Source organism: Arachis ipaensis, chromosome B7 (genome assembly GCF_059453495.1).
Source record: "Arachis ipaensis isolate K30076 ecotype BB chromosome B7, ASM5945349v1, whole genome shotgun sequence".
NCBI lineage: Eukaryota > Viridiplantae > Streptophyta > Magnoliopsida > Fabales > Fabaceae > Arachis > Arachis ipaensis.
This window is the reverse complement of record NC_142442.1, coordinates 16,320,384-16,336,470: the sequence shown is the minus strand read 5'-3', so window position 1 is coordinate 16,336,470 and position 16,087 is coordinate 16,320,384. Positions and strand designations below refer to the sequence as shown.

The 16,087-nt window shown below is 34.8% G+C and overlaps 1 protein-coding gene across 1 annotated transcript; it reads left to right on the top strand.

Annotated features, from left to right (window-relative positions):
• The first annotated feature begins 12,056 nt into the window (after positions 1-12,056).
• Positions 12,057-13,665, top strand: LOC107608177 (myosin-16-like). The gene is made up of 4 exons (XM_088494630.1): positions 12,057-12,143; positions 12,269-12,581; positions 13,199-13,335; positions 13,417-13,665. The coding sequence occupies exons 2-4, from the start codon at positions 12,522-12,524 to the stop codon at positions 13,589-13,591; spliced, it is 372 nt and encodes a 123-aa protein (XP_088350756.1). The 5' UTR covers positions 12,057-12,143; positions 12,269-12,521; the 3' UTR covers positions 13,592-13,665.
• The last annotated feature ends 2,422 nt before the right edge of the window (positions 13,666-16,087 follow it).

Sequence of the window (16,087 nt, the reverse complement as noted above, 5' to 3'; positions counted from 1 at the left end):
TGGGAGTAGGTAACCGTGGGAAGCATGCACCATTTCCTTTCTCTTTTCTTTTAATTTCGGACCAACCTTTTTGTTGGATCAAAAGGAAATTGTTTTAGGCTTCTCATTATTTCTCTGACCCAATGAGTATTAGCTTAGCATCAAAATAATTCACAGCCACTTTGTTTGACTTTATTGTTGCAAAGGCTGACCCTTGTCATCATATTGGGCTTAATTTTCTTTTTACCCAATAACAAAATCTGCACACTTCAACAAACTTGTTAAACAACTAATTGGTAATTAAGTTAATAATAACCAAAAATTAAATTAATAATTTTGTAAATAATATTTTTAACAATGTTTGATCATCACAATAATTTGAAGTTTTCCAAAATCAACAATCTTCTCCTTGATGATAAACATTGTTAAAACTAAAAAGAGGTTAAGGATTAAAAGCAAAATTACTCCCTTGAATATTTGGAATCCTCTCCCTTTCCATTTGTCACATAGCTCCCCCTTAATATGTGCACTTTTTATCAGTGGAAGCATTACCTGTAACAAGCTTAATACATTCCAAAATGTATTCAACATATGGTACATTGAAAAAATGTTGAACACTTTAATTTTTGAGCATATGTATTAAGATAAACAAAACCTGATTTGTTATCTTCTAACCAATTTTTCTTGCTCAACAAATAAACATAAAGTATGCCTGAATACAGAGTACATTGCAACCAAGACTTAGCATACTTTAACTCAACATGCTCAAAACAAATAATTCCTAAAAAATATTTGCAGTCAAAATATTCAATCAAACAAAAATTATCCAGCAACATAAAGTTCATCCAACATATCAGATCAGAAATTATCAAAAAGTATCAGAGCACCAAAAATTCAAAACTTGATAATGCATAAATCAGAGCATAAACCATTGAATAATTATTAGAAATTAAATCAAAAATTTAGAGCACAAGAGTAATCATTCAGATTTCAGTCTTTGTCCAGTTATCAACAGATTCAACCTTGTTTTTTTTCTCTTTTTAATTCCTCCCCCTTTTGTTATCAATGAGGGTCCTGCAGAACAAATGAAAAATAACATGCCAAAATGCAAAATATTTGTTTAAACCAAAATAAAAAGGTCCAGAGTATCCAAGTACAGTCAACCAATAACAAAAAAAAAAAAAAACAGTACTCAAACCAAAAGAGCAGTAAACTAGAAATTGTTCAAACATAAATGGGCAGTAGTGAGCCTAACAATTAGGCATCAAAGTCAGAAAAATCATTGTCTTTGTCGGATGGAGCCATATCCTTTTCAAAGCTTTGGAGGAGCAGATTTATCCTTTCATTACATTTGTTCCAATCTTTTTCATTTTGGTAAGCCTGCTTACGAGCTTCTTTGTAGGAACGTGCCATCAGTTTGGACATATGTGAAAGCTCATTTACAACGTCCTTGAGTGACTCAGCAAGCTTATATGGCTCAGAAGGACGACTTTCAAGATCACTGTCAAATGACATGGCTGGCATCGAGCCTTTTCCTTTGTTTCCTTTCCCGGTTCCAGAAACTCTGCCTCCTTTGATGGTAGAAACCCTGTTTTCTACAGGCTCATTGATTAAATCAACATGAAAGTATTCAAAGATACATGTGAGAAAAATACCATAAGGTAGATTTGCCTTCTTATCACTACGTACACAGTCCCATATGTGATGCACCATTAAATAAGCACATGAAATAGATGAAGAAGTAAGGATAGCAAAGAGAACTAGGGTATCACAAACTGTTACTCTCTGAAAGGAACTGCTTTATGGCATCAGAATGTGGTTAATAATGCGATGAAGTAGAGCTCTTACTGGACCAAGAGCCTTATGAGTCAGAACAGTACCATCCAGCGCAGAGAAATTTTCGCAAACCTGAGTTAGGGCTATCTGATAAGAAATGCCAACTTGAGAGTCCCACTTTCCTGACATATATGTTGTGGCTCCTTCATCTGTATACCCTAAGGCAGCACTAATTGTCTCTCTGTTCAGAGTCAGATGAACCTTCTTGACATACGAATGGATCACTTCATCATGGTACATCATGTTCGTGTAGAACTCGCGAACTAGGTTTGGATAAACCGGCTTTTGAATCTTGAACAATGGAGTCCACTTGAGATTATCAAACAGAGTAGAGAAGTCAATTCCTTTTGTACTCAGAGTCTCCAGATTCACTATGTGAGAGGCACACAGTTGATGGTTGACCAGAACTTGACCATGGAACTCGTAGGCAGCGCAAGAGTTGAACCGTGCCGGATCAAAGTGAGAGTGATTCTTGTTGAACTTATTCTTGAAGTCTAGAGAATCCAAGTTTGGTGGTTCTCTAGTGTTGCGAAGAACATATTCTTTTGGACGCTGAGAGCTTCGGCTAGATGGATGAGGGGTTGATCACCTTGGAGGTGACAGAGGTGGAGAGGATTGTGAAGCGTCTTCTTCTTCGACCATAGGTTCTTTCTCTTTTCCAACCTTTTTGCGAGAAGAGGTTCTCTGAGCAATTACTTTTCTTCTCATGGCTTCGGTAGATTGTGAAGGGGATGAAGATGAAGCAGAATGTATGTGAATATGGGTGTGTGTTTGGGGAGTAGAAGAGGATGGGGGAATTCTGGAGGAAGGGGTTCGGTTACTTCTCCTAGGTGCCAACTTCTTTTTCATGATAGAAAGATGAAGAAGAGGGTGAGAAGATGAAAGGATGGCCGAATGAATTAGAGAGTGGAGAGAGGTTATAATTGCATTTAATGCTGAGTGGAGAGAGAATTAATAGAATAATGGGCATTTAATGGAGCGGTTATCATCAAGAAAATCTTTTTAAAATTAAAAAATAACTGAAAGATCTTTTCCTTGAATCAAGGGAGAGAGTAAGGGAAAAAGGTTTGATTTGACATTAACTCCCCCTATAAAGATATGATGTGATAACCTCCATAAATTATTTTTAAAATGATGAAGAAATCAAATGGGCCATAGTCATGGAGTGGATAAAAAAGATTTTGGTTGGGCTCAAGTTTAAAACGATTGTGATCAGTCTCCCCCTGTTTCCTGGCTTGTTCACTACTTTCCCAGATTTGTCTCCTTCCAACCTAAGAGACAAAAACAAATAGAATCAATAAAATCCCAATTTTTCCATAGAACTTAAATCTAGCATACCTAAACTGTTCCTTAATGAATAGAACCTATCTTCACATAGAGGTTTAGTGAATATATCAGCGAATTGTTCTTCGAATTTCACAAATTGAATATCAATAGTACCTTTTTGCACATGTTCTATAATAAAATGATATCTAACTTCAATGTGCTTAGTTCTAGAGTGCAGAACAGGATTTTTAGAAATATTTATTGTACTCATATTATCACAAAATAAAGGTATACTATTGATTTTCAATTTATAATCCTCTAATTGAGTTTTTAACCAAATTAATTGAGAATAACAAGCAGAGGCAGATATGTATTCAGCTTCAGCCGTGGATAGAGCAACTGTGCCTTGTTTCTTGCTTGACCACATGTTTAGTGAGCTTCCAAGGAAGTAACACATTCCGGATGTGCTCCTTCTATCCACCCAATCTCCCGCATAATCTGCATCACAAAATCCTACTGCACAAAAATTAATAGATCAAGGATACCATAAGCCATAATTACATGTTCCCTTAATGTATCTAATGATTCTTTTGATGGCTAAAAGATGGGATTCTTTTGGGTGAGATTGAAACCTTGAACATACACCCACACTTTGAACAATATCCGGCTTTGAGAAAGTAAGATACATAAGTGAGCCTATCATTCCTCTATACCGTGTTTCATCCACATCTTTGCCATTCTCATCTTTTTCAAGTTTAGTATTTGGATGCATAGGTGTTTCCATTGGTTTGGAATTTTCAAGGCCAAATTTCTTGATTAATTCTTTTGCATATTTTTCTTGGTGAATAAAAATGTCACTAGGAGTTTGTTTAATTTGGAGACCAAGAAAGAATGTTAATTCTCCCATTAAACTCATTTCAAACTCACTAGTCATAAGTTTTCCAAACTCTTCACACAAGGTTTCATTGGCCGAACCGAACACTATTTCATCCACATAAACTTGAACAAGAAGAATATCATCATTAGATACTTTGATAAATAAAGTAGTATCGGTGGTACCCCTTTGAAAGTAATTTTCTAACATGAAGGCACTAAGCCTTTCATACCAAGCTCTTGGAGCTTGCCTAAGCCCATAAAGAGCTTTTGAAATTTTAAAAACATAATTTGGAAATTCTTTATTTTCAAAACCGAGGGGTTGAGTCACAAATACTTCTCTATCTATAAAGCCATTAAGGAAAGCACATTTAACATTCATTTGAAACATTCTAAAACCCTTATGGGCAGCATAGGCAAGAAGCAACCTAATTGCTTCCATTCTTGCTACCGGGGCGAAAGACTCATCAAAATCAATACCTTCTTCTTGATCATAACCTTGGGCCACTAATCTAGCCTTGTTACGAACAACACTATCATCCTCACCCAATTTATTTTTAAAAATTCACTTTGTACCTTCTTACCATTAGGATTGGGTACAAGTGTCCAAACCCCATTCTTTTCAAATTGAGCAAGCTTCTCTTCCATGGCTTTAACCCATGAGGGGTCTTTAAGGGCTTGCTTTACATTGAGAGGCTCTAATTGAGACAAAAAGCGACATTACTTTGTTCATCAACTTGCTTCTTGCTTGAGGATCTAGTGGTCACGCCTTGAGAAAGATCACCAATGATAAAATCACGGGGGTAACCCTTCAAAAACTTTCATTCTCTAGGCCTTTGAGGTAAGGATCTGCCTTTATGAGTTTCAGCAATCTGGTCTATTCCAGATTCTCTGACTGGTTCAGGAGACAAAATTGAAATGTCTCCTCCATCCTGATGATACATTTTTGGATGGATAGGTTCTTCACTTGGGACAGTTTTGGGATTTTCTTCACTGGCTTTCTGGTTGACAATATCTTCACAACCTGTATCATCTTCTACCACAACACTGGGAATTGAATTAGTATCACAAAAGGACACGTGTATGGATTCTTCTATGGTTCTATGTTCCTTGAGGTAAATTCTATATGCTTTGCTAGTGGTGGAGTATCCAACAAACATTCCTTCATAGGATTTTGGATCAAATTTTTCAAGATTTTCTTTATTGTTAAATATAAAATATTTGCATCCAAAAATGTGGAAATACTTAAGATTTGGTGGGGTTCCTTTCCATAACTCATAAGGAGTTTTCTTTAATCCTTTTCGAATGATAGTCCTATTCAAAATATAACAAGCTGTATTTACTGCTTCGGCCCACAAAAATTTTGGTACATTATTTTCACAAAGCATTGCCCTAGTCATTTTTTGAAGGCTTCTATTCCTTCTTTCAACTACCCCATTTTGTTGAGGAGTTCTAGGACAAGAAAAATTATGTGCAATACCAAAATCATCACAGAATTTTTCAAAATAATGATTTTCAAATTCTTTTTCGTGATCACTTCTCAAATGGGCTATTTTCAAATCCTTTTAATTTTGAATCCTTTTGCAAAGAGTGGAAAAAGTATGGAAAGCATCATTCTTATAAGCTAGGAAGAGTACCCAACTAAATCTAGAGTAGTCATCCACCACCACCAAACTATAATATTTACCTGCTAAACTTTGAGTTCTAGTTGGACCAAAAAGATCAATATGCAACATTTCCAATGGCCTCTTGGTAGAAATTCCATCTTTTGGTTTAAAAGAGGATTTTACTTGTTTGCCTAATTGACAAGCATCACAAGTAATATCCTTATCAAATTTAATGTTTGGAATTCCTCTCACTAAGTTTTTCTTAACAAGCTTAGAAATTTGGTACATGCTTGTATGACCCAATTTCTTATGCCAAAGCCATTTTTCAGATTCAAGTGATGTAAAGCAAGTCACTTTTTGATCTTTTAAATCCTCAAGAGTCAATCCATACACATTATTACATCTTTTGGCTTCAAATAATATTTCACCAGATTTTTCACAAATAACTAAGAAATCCAATTTTCTAAAAATAACTTCATAACCAAGATCACATAATTGGCTAATGCTTAGTAAATTGTGTTTTAAACCATCAACAAGTAGAACATCATTTATGAAAGAAGAGAAACTTTTACCAACTTTTCCCATGGCCACCATTTTTCCTTTTTCATTATCACCGAAAGTGACAAATCCTCCATCATATTCATCAAGCTTAATGAAGAAGGTTGCCTTTCCGGTCATATGTCTAGAGCATCCATTGTCCATATACCACATATTATCCTTTCGCTTGGATGCTAGGCAAACCTACAAAATAAGCTCAAGTGACCTTAGGTATTCAAATCTTTTTGGATCCTTTGACGTCAAACCATCTTCTTTGTCCCAATCCATTGTAATCACAAACAATTTTACAAATTTTATTTCCAATCATTCTTTCACTAACGAAACATTGAATAGAAAAATGACCATTCCGATTGCAAAATCTGCAAAATCTATGAGTTGTTGTTTTTACAAAGCTTGTTGGGTTTTGAAACCTTACATCATTTGACGCTATGTTTGCAAAATAAGGTTTTTCAACAGATTTTGTAGCTTTATGAAAACCCAACCCAGCTTTATCATAAAGAGGTTTTGGACTAGTCAAGAGTTGATTTAAATTTTCTGAACTTTGTGCAAAGTTGGCTAAGTCTTCCTTAAGCCTTTTAATCTCTTTATGCAGCCACTCATTTTCTTCAAAATAATTCAGATTTGCAGTCACAGAATGATGGTATTCACATCTTTTAAGTTGAGCTTTTAACTGCTTGTTTTCTTCAACAAGTTCAACAACAGTTTCAGCCTCCCTTAATTTATCCTTGAGAAAACTATTTTCAGCTTTCAAAATAGCAATTTGAGACTCAAGATCTTGGTTTTCATTTAGGAAGCATTTGATTTTTTCAGAAAGATGGTCAATCATGAGATGAAAATCTTTAGTGTCAGGGTTATGAAAAACTACTTGCTCTACGTGATCAGCCATGAGGCAGGTTTGAGACTTGGTTTCTGATTCTTCATCTTCCTCAGAGTCATTTTCCAAGTCTTCCCAAGAAGCCATAAGTCCCTTCTTCTTTCCCCTTTTCGGCTTCTCCTCCTTCTTTAGTTTTGGGCAATCAGATTTGAAGTGTCCAGCCTCTTTGCAGTTGTAGCAGATCACTTTGCTGAGATCCTTCTTCCTTGAGCTGCTTCTTCTATTTTTCTCCTTTAGCTTCACCATTTTCCTGAATTTCTTAGCAAACAAAACAAAATTATTTTCAGATGAGTTATCACTGGATTCATCATCCAGAGGGTTAGTAACAGATTTGATGGCTATTCCTTTTCTTTTTGAATCTTTTTTCAAATATGTGTTTTCAAAAGCAAGTAAATTTCCTCTCAAATCATCATAAGTCATAGAATCAAGGCCACTACTCTCAGAAATTACTATTGCCTTAGTTTCTCACTCTTTTGTGAGACTTCTCAAAATTCTCCTCACAAGCACAGATTCAGGATATGTGATCCCGAAAGCATCCAAGCCATTGATGATGATGTTGAACCTTTTGAACAGTTCATCTATCAATTCTCCTTCCTTCATTGAGAACATTTCGTATTCTCTATTCAGCATGTCTATTCTGGTCTTCTTTACTAGGGTTGTGCCTTTATGATTGATTTGTAGTTTGTCCCAGATTTCCTTTGCTGTTGTGCATCTTGATACTTATCGGTATTCCTCGAAGCTGATCGCACAGTTGAGCAAGTTGATAGCTTTGGCGTTGAGCTCCACCTTTTTTCTGTCTTCTTCAGTCCAGCTGGCTTCACCCTTAAGAGAGACCACACCATCAGCTCCTTTAGTGGTTGAAAATTGAGGACCTTCTAGAATTATTTTTCAGAGTCTGTAATCTACTGATTGGACAAAAATCTTCATTCTTTCCTTCCAATAAGTGTAGTTCTTTCCATTAAAGAATAGAGGTCTGTTGCTTGACTGCTCTTCTGTCAGAGTGTAGGCCACCATGTTTGAGCCACTATTTTCTGCCATCAGGATCTTTTCTCCAAGCTGAAAAGCTTGATCCCTTTGAGACCAAGCTTTGATACCAATTGATGGTAATCAGTGGCTAAGAGAATGGGGGGTTGAATCTTAGCCCCTTTTTGCTAAGTAATACTTGCTGCCTTTCAAATTATCTTCAGGAGATTTTTCTGCGTTTTGTCTCATAACCAGACACGAGACATTTTTTTTGTCTCGTACCCAGTCAGGAGATATTTTTCAATTTTGTCTCCTACGCAACAGAATCAGAAATGGAGTAGAAGAGAGAGAGAATCACACCAAGAAGTATCCTGGTTCAGCTGCTAAGTGCAATGCAGCCTACATCCAGTCTCCATCACAACAATGATGGAATTTCACTATAATCAAACATATTACAGATTCCAATTCTTCTCTAGGAACTACCCTTCATATCCGAAATAAGTCCAGAATCTATCCTCAACCCTGAACTTGACTTGGTCACCTACCAAGCTTTCAACTGCTAAGTGCTAACCCAACTTGTAAGGGGATTCCCACAGAATCATGATACACAACACATAGATGTACAAAGGACCTCTAAGACACCTATGGCTTTTTCTTTAATTTTGTACACTCTGTCTTTCTCCACTCACTACCTTTTTCTTACAAACCTCACACTATTTACCTTTTTCACCCTGAGACTCAGACAGGCAAAACTAAAGAAAATACAAAATAAAACACATTGAAGGAGAAGAACTTCTGTTAGCTTAGGTAGCTATGAGAACTCTGTGCTTACTCTCATTGTCTTAAGCCTTGGCTGTTCACCCTTATTATAGAAGGGGAAGCCTCCAAGGTTGAAACCCTGTCCAACCGAGCCAACTTATTCTTCTTCAACACCAAAATCAGTTCGGACAGAGAGAAGAAAGAGGGAACCGAAAGCAAAAACCAACATGCAATTACCTCTCTCTCATCCCTTTTTTTCAAACTTCATCAATCTGAGCCTTCCATTTTGACTTGGTCACCAAGAAGGATTTCTGACCCTTGATGAACACTTGATCCTTGACAGCTCCTTCTGCTCCACTTCTGCTTCCTCCTCCACGTAGCTACAGTAGCTACCTTCTGTGATGGATGAACAAAAAGTAGAAACGAGCCATACCACAGGGATCTTCTTCTCTGACCGAAATGGATTGCTACTATTTCTAGGTATGGAGATCTTGAGGCTTTCTCACCACATCTTACCTTTAGTGGTAAAGATCTCAGCCACACCATACCTTGGATCTTCTTTTTGCAAGAGCCATAATCACCTTGGCCGCTTGCTTCTTCATAGTTTCTCTACTTCTACCTCTGATAGCTTGCATCTTCAAGCTTCTTCCCTGTTAGTGAAGTGACCGAAATTTGAATTCCATTCCAAACTGGAGTAGGTAACCGTGGGAAGCATGCACCATTTCCTTTCTCTTTTCTTTTAATTTCGAACCAACCCTTTTGTTGGATAAAAAAAAATTGTTTTGGGCTTCTCATTATTTCTCTGACCCAATGAGTATTAGCTTAGCATCAAAATAATTCACAGCCACTTTGTTTGACTTTATTGTTGCAAAGGCTGACCCTTGTCATCATATTGGGCTTAATTTTCTTTTTGCCCAATAACAAAATCTGCACACTTCAACAAATTTGTTAAACAACCAATTGGTAATTAAGTTAATAATAACCAAAAATTAAATCAATAATTTTGTAAATAATATTTTTAATAATATTTGATCATCACATCAATTTAAAGTTTTCAAACTCAACAAATTAATCTTAAATTGAAGAATTTTAATACTTCAAAGTCCTCTTTAATTTGGTATTAATTTAATTTAATTATATAAATTTATTATATTAACAGCTAATTAAAACTGTCAAATACGTGCTGTAATTAGTGTGTTGTTACTTAATATGTCACATTAGTAAATTTTGATGCAATTAGTAATGAAAACGACGGAAAGACTAATGTAACTAATTTAAAATCTTGAACAAATTTAATTAAAAAAAATATTTCAGAAATTAATTTAAAAAATGAATAATTTTTCAAAGATGAATTTCATCATTTCTCTGTTAATTGGTGGTAAATCACAGAATTAGTATGGTGATTATTACGGATTAGAACGTGCATTTATAAGAGAAGGCCATGGACTAATAGTAGTATCTTAATCATTAATAAGATATGTTTTTGATTAAATAATGTGAATCAAGTATAACATATTCTGTGTTTACTAATTTCTTGATAATCAAGAATGGAATGTTGGGACTTTTGGCAAATTTATTTATTTCTACATGACCTATGTACTTTTAGGCCCTTTTTCCCCTGAAAAGAAGGAAAAGGATTAAGAAAAGATTATTTAATTTAAAGATACAGTTCGGACACACTCTTATGCTTTTGTCGTGAGAACAAGAGACAATAAAATATAATTTATTAAATTAAAATGTTAAAACTGAGAATATATATATATACACACTACAAAGAACACCGTAATTATCGACGCAAAAAATCGACGGTCAAAATGTCGTCGATTTTTTTCGACAACAAAACCGTCGATAAAATGAAAAAGAAATAATTAGAAATAAAATATTAAAATCGATAACCGCGTTGTCTATTATTTTGATAACTTTTCAAACTTCCTCTTATCGTTACATTGTAGACGGAGTGGCGGGCTGAAAATTTTTTTTCTTTAAAATTGACAGACAGGCCGTCTATTTTAATAATTAATAATATAGAAAGCTTTGTCGTCGATAATTTTAAACGATCGAGATCTCTTTTTAAAATTGAATGAAGGGTATAGATTTATTAAATAAAATAGACGGCTATGTTGTTGATTTTTATTTTAATTAAAATCGACGACATTATTGTCGATTTTTATCAACAAAAAATTACACCCCATACTTCCCGTGTGTTGTGCTCGTTTCATTTTTTCTTTAAAATCGACACATAGGTCGTCTATTTTAATAATTATAATATAGACGGCTTTTGTCGTCAATAATTGTAAACGATCGAGATCTCTTTTTGAAATTAAATGAAGGGTATAGATTTATTAAATAAAATAGACGGCTATGTTGTTGATTTTTTTTTAAATTAAAATCGGCGAAATTACCGTCGATTTTTATCAACAAAAAAGCCCTCATTTTTTCTTTAAAATCGACACACTAGTCATCTATTTTAATAATTATAATATAGACAGCTTTTGTCGTCGATAATTTTAAACGATCGAGATATTTTTTTCGAAACTAAACAAAAGATATCTATTTATTAAATAAAATAGATGAATAGACGACTACGTTGTTGATTTTTCTTTTAATTAAAATCGACGAAGTCACAGTCGAACTTTCATAAACAAAAAATTTTCCGCGCCTCTCGTTTCACTCAATTTCCTGCTTACATTTTACCTGAAATAATTAACTAACCCCAAATTGGGCCTTCTCCGTTTCACCGCCACCATTTCACCAATCTTCCCTCTCCGCTGCCACTGCGCCGTCGTGGCTCCACTACCTCCGCGCCGTCGTCGTTCTGCTGCTCCCTTGCCGTCGTCGCTCCGTCACATTTGTGCCGCTGTCACTCTGTAATCGACGGCAAGGCGGTGCCGCAAACTATCATATCTGAGATCGCGGAGGAAGTGTGCTCTCTCTCTCAAAAGTCGGCAAGGTACTCAATTCCGATCCCAATCCCAATCTAACCTACTCAAAATTGGGAATTAAAATAATGTAATGTGATGGTGTTGTTGCAGGTTCTGAGGCTGGCGGTGGTGATAGTAAGGAACAGGAAGGACTCCCAGAGTTATGTGGGAATGAAGAGAAAGACATGTGCTGAATTAGGGATTAAGTCCTTCGACATTGACCTTCCTGAACAAGTTTTCGAATTTGATTAAGCAAGTTCACCAGCTCAATGTTAACCCTGATGTTCACGGTATTAGATTTATGTTACTTGTTATTAGATTTATGTTTCCGAATCCGAATCCAAGCTTTTATTTATTGGAAAAAAAAGAGGGGATTGATGAAGGCAAGTTGGCCTGTCTACTATTTATTTCGGCAGAGAGATTAAATTGTAATTGCATTTCACCTCCTTTGCAGAGAAAAGTTCAGGTTTGAGAAAGACGAAGTCTCAGATTTTTACAAACAGCTCTGTGAGTTTGAATTTACTTTATTGCAATTTGGATGATGTGGATATATTCTTTGTTGAGTTCTGTTGCTAGTTTGCTATATGAACTGTTCCTGTTTTACTAATTGTCTATCGTATGCCATTCTTTAGGCTTGTAAATTGAAATTAGGCGATCTCAAAGGAGCATTGTTGGATACCGAATTTGCAGTGCGTGATGGAGAGAATAATGCCAAAGCTTTGTTCTGCCAAGATCAGGTTGGTATCCCATTTGTCACAATTTAGGAGCTTTTCTTTCCCTTGAATATGTCAGTCTTCTTGTTACTGGTAATTAATGTTTCTCACTTTCTTCTCCTATTGCTATGTTGCTTCCGAGTTCTGACTTATCAGGCATACATGGCACTCCATGACATTGATGCTGCCGTTGAAAGCTTTAAGAAGGCATTGGCCTTGGAGCCAAACGATGGTAATTTACGATTTTGGATCATGCCTTTGGCATAAATTCAATGTTCTATAAAATGAGCAAATTAAAGCTTTATCATATCTTAAAAAAAGTCTCTATATATTGTGAACCATCTATAACTCACCTAGCCATTATTGCAATTCAAGAAACAATTTTAATAAAGCATAGAGAAATGTGATCAATGAAAAATAAATTAATAATACAGCATAAATTAATCAGGTGAAACAATGACTAATATCACTAGAGATTGTTGTTATTTTGAATATATATATATATATAATGAATCAAAACTTGAGGAAATTTGATTGGAAATGAAAATGACTAACTAATAATTAAATAATATTATTCAAACCTGACCAATTATTTCGTTCTACTTTAATTCCTAAGTATGTTGCATGTCTGTTACTACATGTTTATTGTTTCTTTCAAGAAACAACTTGCCAAAAATGAAAAAATCAATCAACAATCAGAATCTAAGACACAAACAAGATAATGCCAAAAAATAAACTCCATCTAATTAATTACTTTATGGTGATCATGAATTGCAGATTTGCAGTAAACATTTAATCAATTCCATCTAACATTCAAGAACTATTAAGTATTAACATAACCATAAATAGGTTTCATATGCAAAAAATAAACAGATAAAAATCAACAATGAAGACAGCAATTTTAAACAAGTAGCAAATCAAGCTTGCTCAAGTCCTGTTTTAGAAGCATTTGGCAACGCCAAGACTGTTAGGAACAATAATTCAAGGTATTAAAAAAAACTTGTATCTTGTATTTTCTAGTCTTAATTGGATTGATTTAAAGTTTGTTGTATTATACATAATTTCAGTTGTTTTGGTAAGTTTGTGGAGATTCAGTTTGATCAAAAAGGGAGAATTTCAGGAGCTGCTATTAGAACTTATTTGCTGAAACGGTCTCGTGTCTGTCAGGTTTCTGATCCTGAGAGAAACTATCATTACTTTTATATGCTTTGTGCTGCACCAAAAGAGATACAGAAGTCTTAAAATATGAAGCTTGTAATGATATGATGTGTAAAAAATTTAATGTTCAAATTTTGCTATAGCCTGTTGTAATGACTAAATTTAATATTACACCATTGTCTTGTTGTTTTGCAATGCCTGTGCATTATGCATTTTTCCTTGACATGATCAATGTAAAAAAGGAGGAGGAGTGCTATCAGATCAATTGTTTAATTGATAGTTTAATTTTTAATCTTTCTCAATTGCATTATTTGACTTGTGTAGAAGTTTTCAGTCTTACCGAATGAGATAAGGCCTAGTTAATTGTTGAATGTCCCACTCCTGCATTGTTGAATGTTATATTTGACAAATGAAAAATCTTGTTTGATTGCATTGCAATACTAAAATATGCTTTGCATATTTTCTTGAATTAAGATGGAGGCACTCTCATATAAAAAAAGGACTTCGAAGAGTTCAGTGTCAATTAAAATAATTAAAACATATCTATTAAAATCGACGGAATGGTTGTCGCTTTTTAATTTTAAAATAGACAAGAAAAACTAAATATAGACAAAGAATTTGTCGGTATCTAAATAATAAAATCGACGGCAACTGTGTCGATTTTACTGGATTAAAAATCGACGGTGATGTCGATTTTAGTAAGCATATTATAAACGAGAACATTGTCGATTATTGAATCAAATATCGACAAAAAAGGCGTCGATTTTATATAATAATATCGACGGCAACGTTGTCGATTTTAGTAAGAATGTAAAATTCTCAAACTCATATTATAGACAGTAAAGCCGTCGATTTTATTAAATTATTATCGACGGCTAGGCAAGCCGTCGATTTTATTAGAATTTTTAAAAACAAACAAGCTTTATAGCGACCACCTCCGCCGTTCATTTTGCCGTCGAAATTTAATATTATCGACGGCTAAGCCGTCGATTTTAACGATGTTTCTTGTAGTGATATAAAACACAATAAATACAAAAACTATATTAATAATTCAGTAAAAAATGTATAAAGAATATAATCTAATTAAAGATATTACGTTCAATTTTAATTAAAAAAAATCGCTTGATGTTTTATATATATGTTTTGTTACTCAATTCATTTTGTGGAAGAGGAACAACCGCTTTAATAAAGTTACGGATGAAATTACTATAAAAATAAAAAGTAAAATTCCCAGACAGGCAGACACCAAAGACGTAACATGGGATCTTATTCAAACAAATTAAAGAGGACCTTATTATTACTTTTAGGAGTATGAATATATATAATTTAAAATAGTACTGTTGTCCAAATAATTCAAAAAGTATGGTATTATGTAAACTATATTCTAGATTGATGAAAAAGGGTATGATATGAATAAAAAAAGTGAATTTGGTCATCGAATTGATCATAAAACAAAACATATATGCAAAGGATCAAGTGATTTATGTCTATATATTCACATTTCTTATCCTATATTAACCAATGTTCTGAAAACCGGACCGGCCCGGCCGGTTCAACCCAGTTAACCGGAAACCAGTTTTTTAACCGGTCCGGTCCACCTCTAAAACCGTCCTGCAAAAAATCGGTAAAAAAACCGGTCAAATTGGTGGTTAACCAGTGAACCGGGTGAACCGGCCCAGTTTTTATAGGTCCCGGTTTTTCCTTCTGCTAGTAAAACGACGTCATTTGTAAAAAAAAAAAAAAAAAAAAAAAGATGAATAACGCGTAACTTGCAGGCTGCCACTCCCAAAAATTGAAAATCCAAAGGCAAAATTCCTAAACCCTATTCTCCAAAACATTCGAAGAACATTGCTGAAGACTGAAGAGTGAAGAAACCTCCATTGCCACTCCCAACCATCAGCTCCACTCCCAATCTATTCTCCACTCTCCGAAATTGAAGCAGCTTCTGCATACAACGGATCTTAGGGCGCCGTGAAGAACACCCGACGTTCGGCCACGTTCGCGCACCGTCGCCGACGTTCGCGCACCGTTGCCAACGCTCGCGCACCGTCGCGCACCTGGGTTTCTGGGTTTCTCTATTTCTGGCTTCTGGGTTTCTCCGTTTTTGGCTTCTGGGTTTCTGGGTTTCTCCGTTTCTGGCTTCTTGGTTTCTGGGTTTGTGGCTTCTGTTCGTGCTGTGTTGTTTTCTGGCTTTTCTTCGTTCTTCTCTTGAGGTAAGATCTGGGTTTCTGGTATCTGTTCAGTGTATGTATACTGTTTCAATTTTTTTCTGGCTTCTGTTCTTCTATTTTTTTATATGATTAATCAAATGTGGAATGAATTTGTTGTATACTTGTATGTTGGATTTGGGAATAAAATTGATGCATGTTGAAATTGAAAATTATGTTCTGGTCTGTTCTTCAATTTTTATTTTTTTAAATCTTGTCAAGTCTGCTCTGTTTATTCCACATGAATTTGTTGTATACTTGTATGTTGGATTTGGGAATAAAATTGATGCATGTTGAAATTGAAAATTATGTTCTGCTCTGTTCTTCAATTTTTATTTTCTTTTAATCTTGTCAAGTCTGCTCTATTTATTCC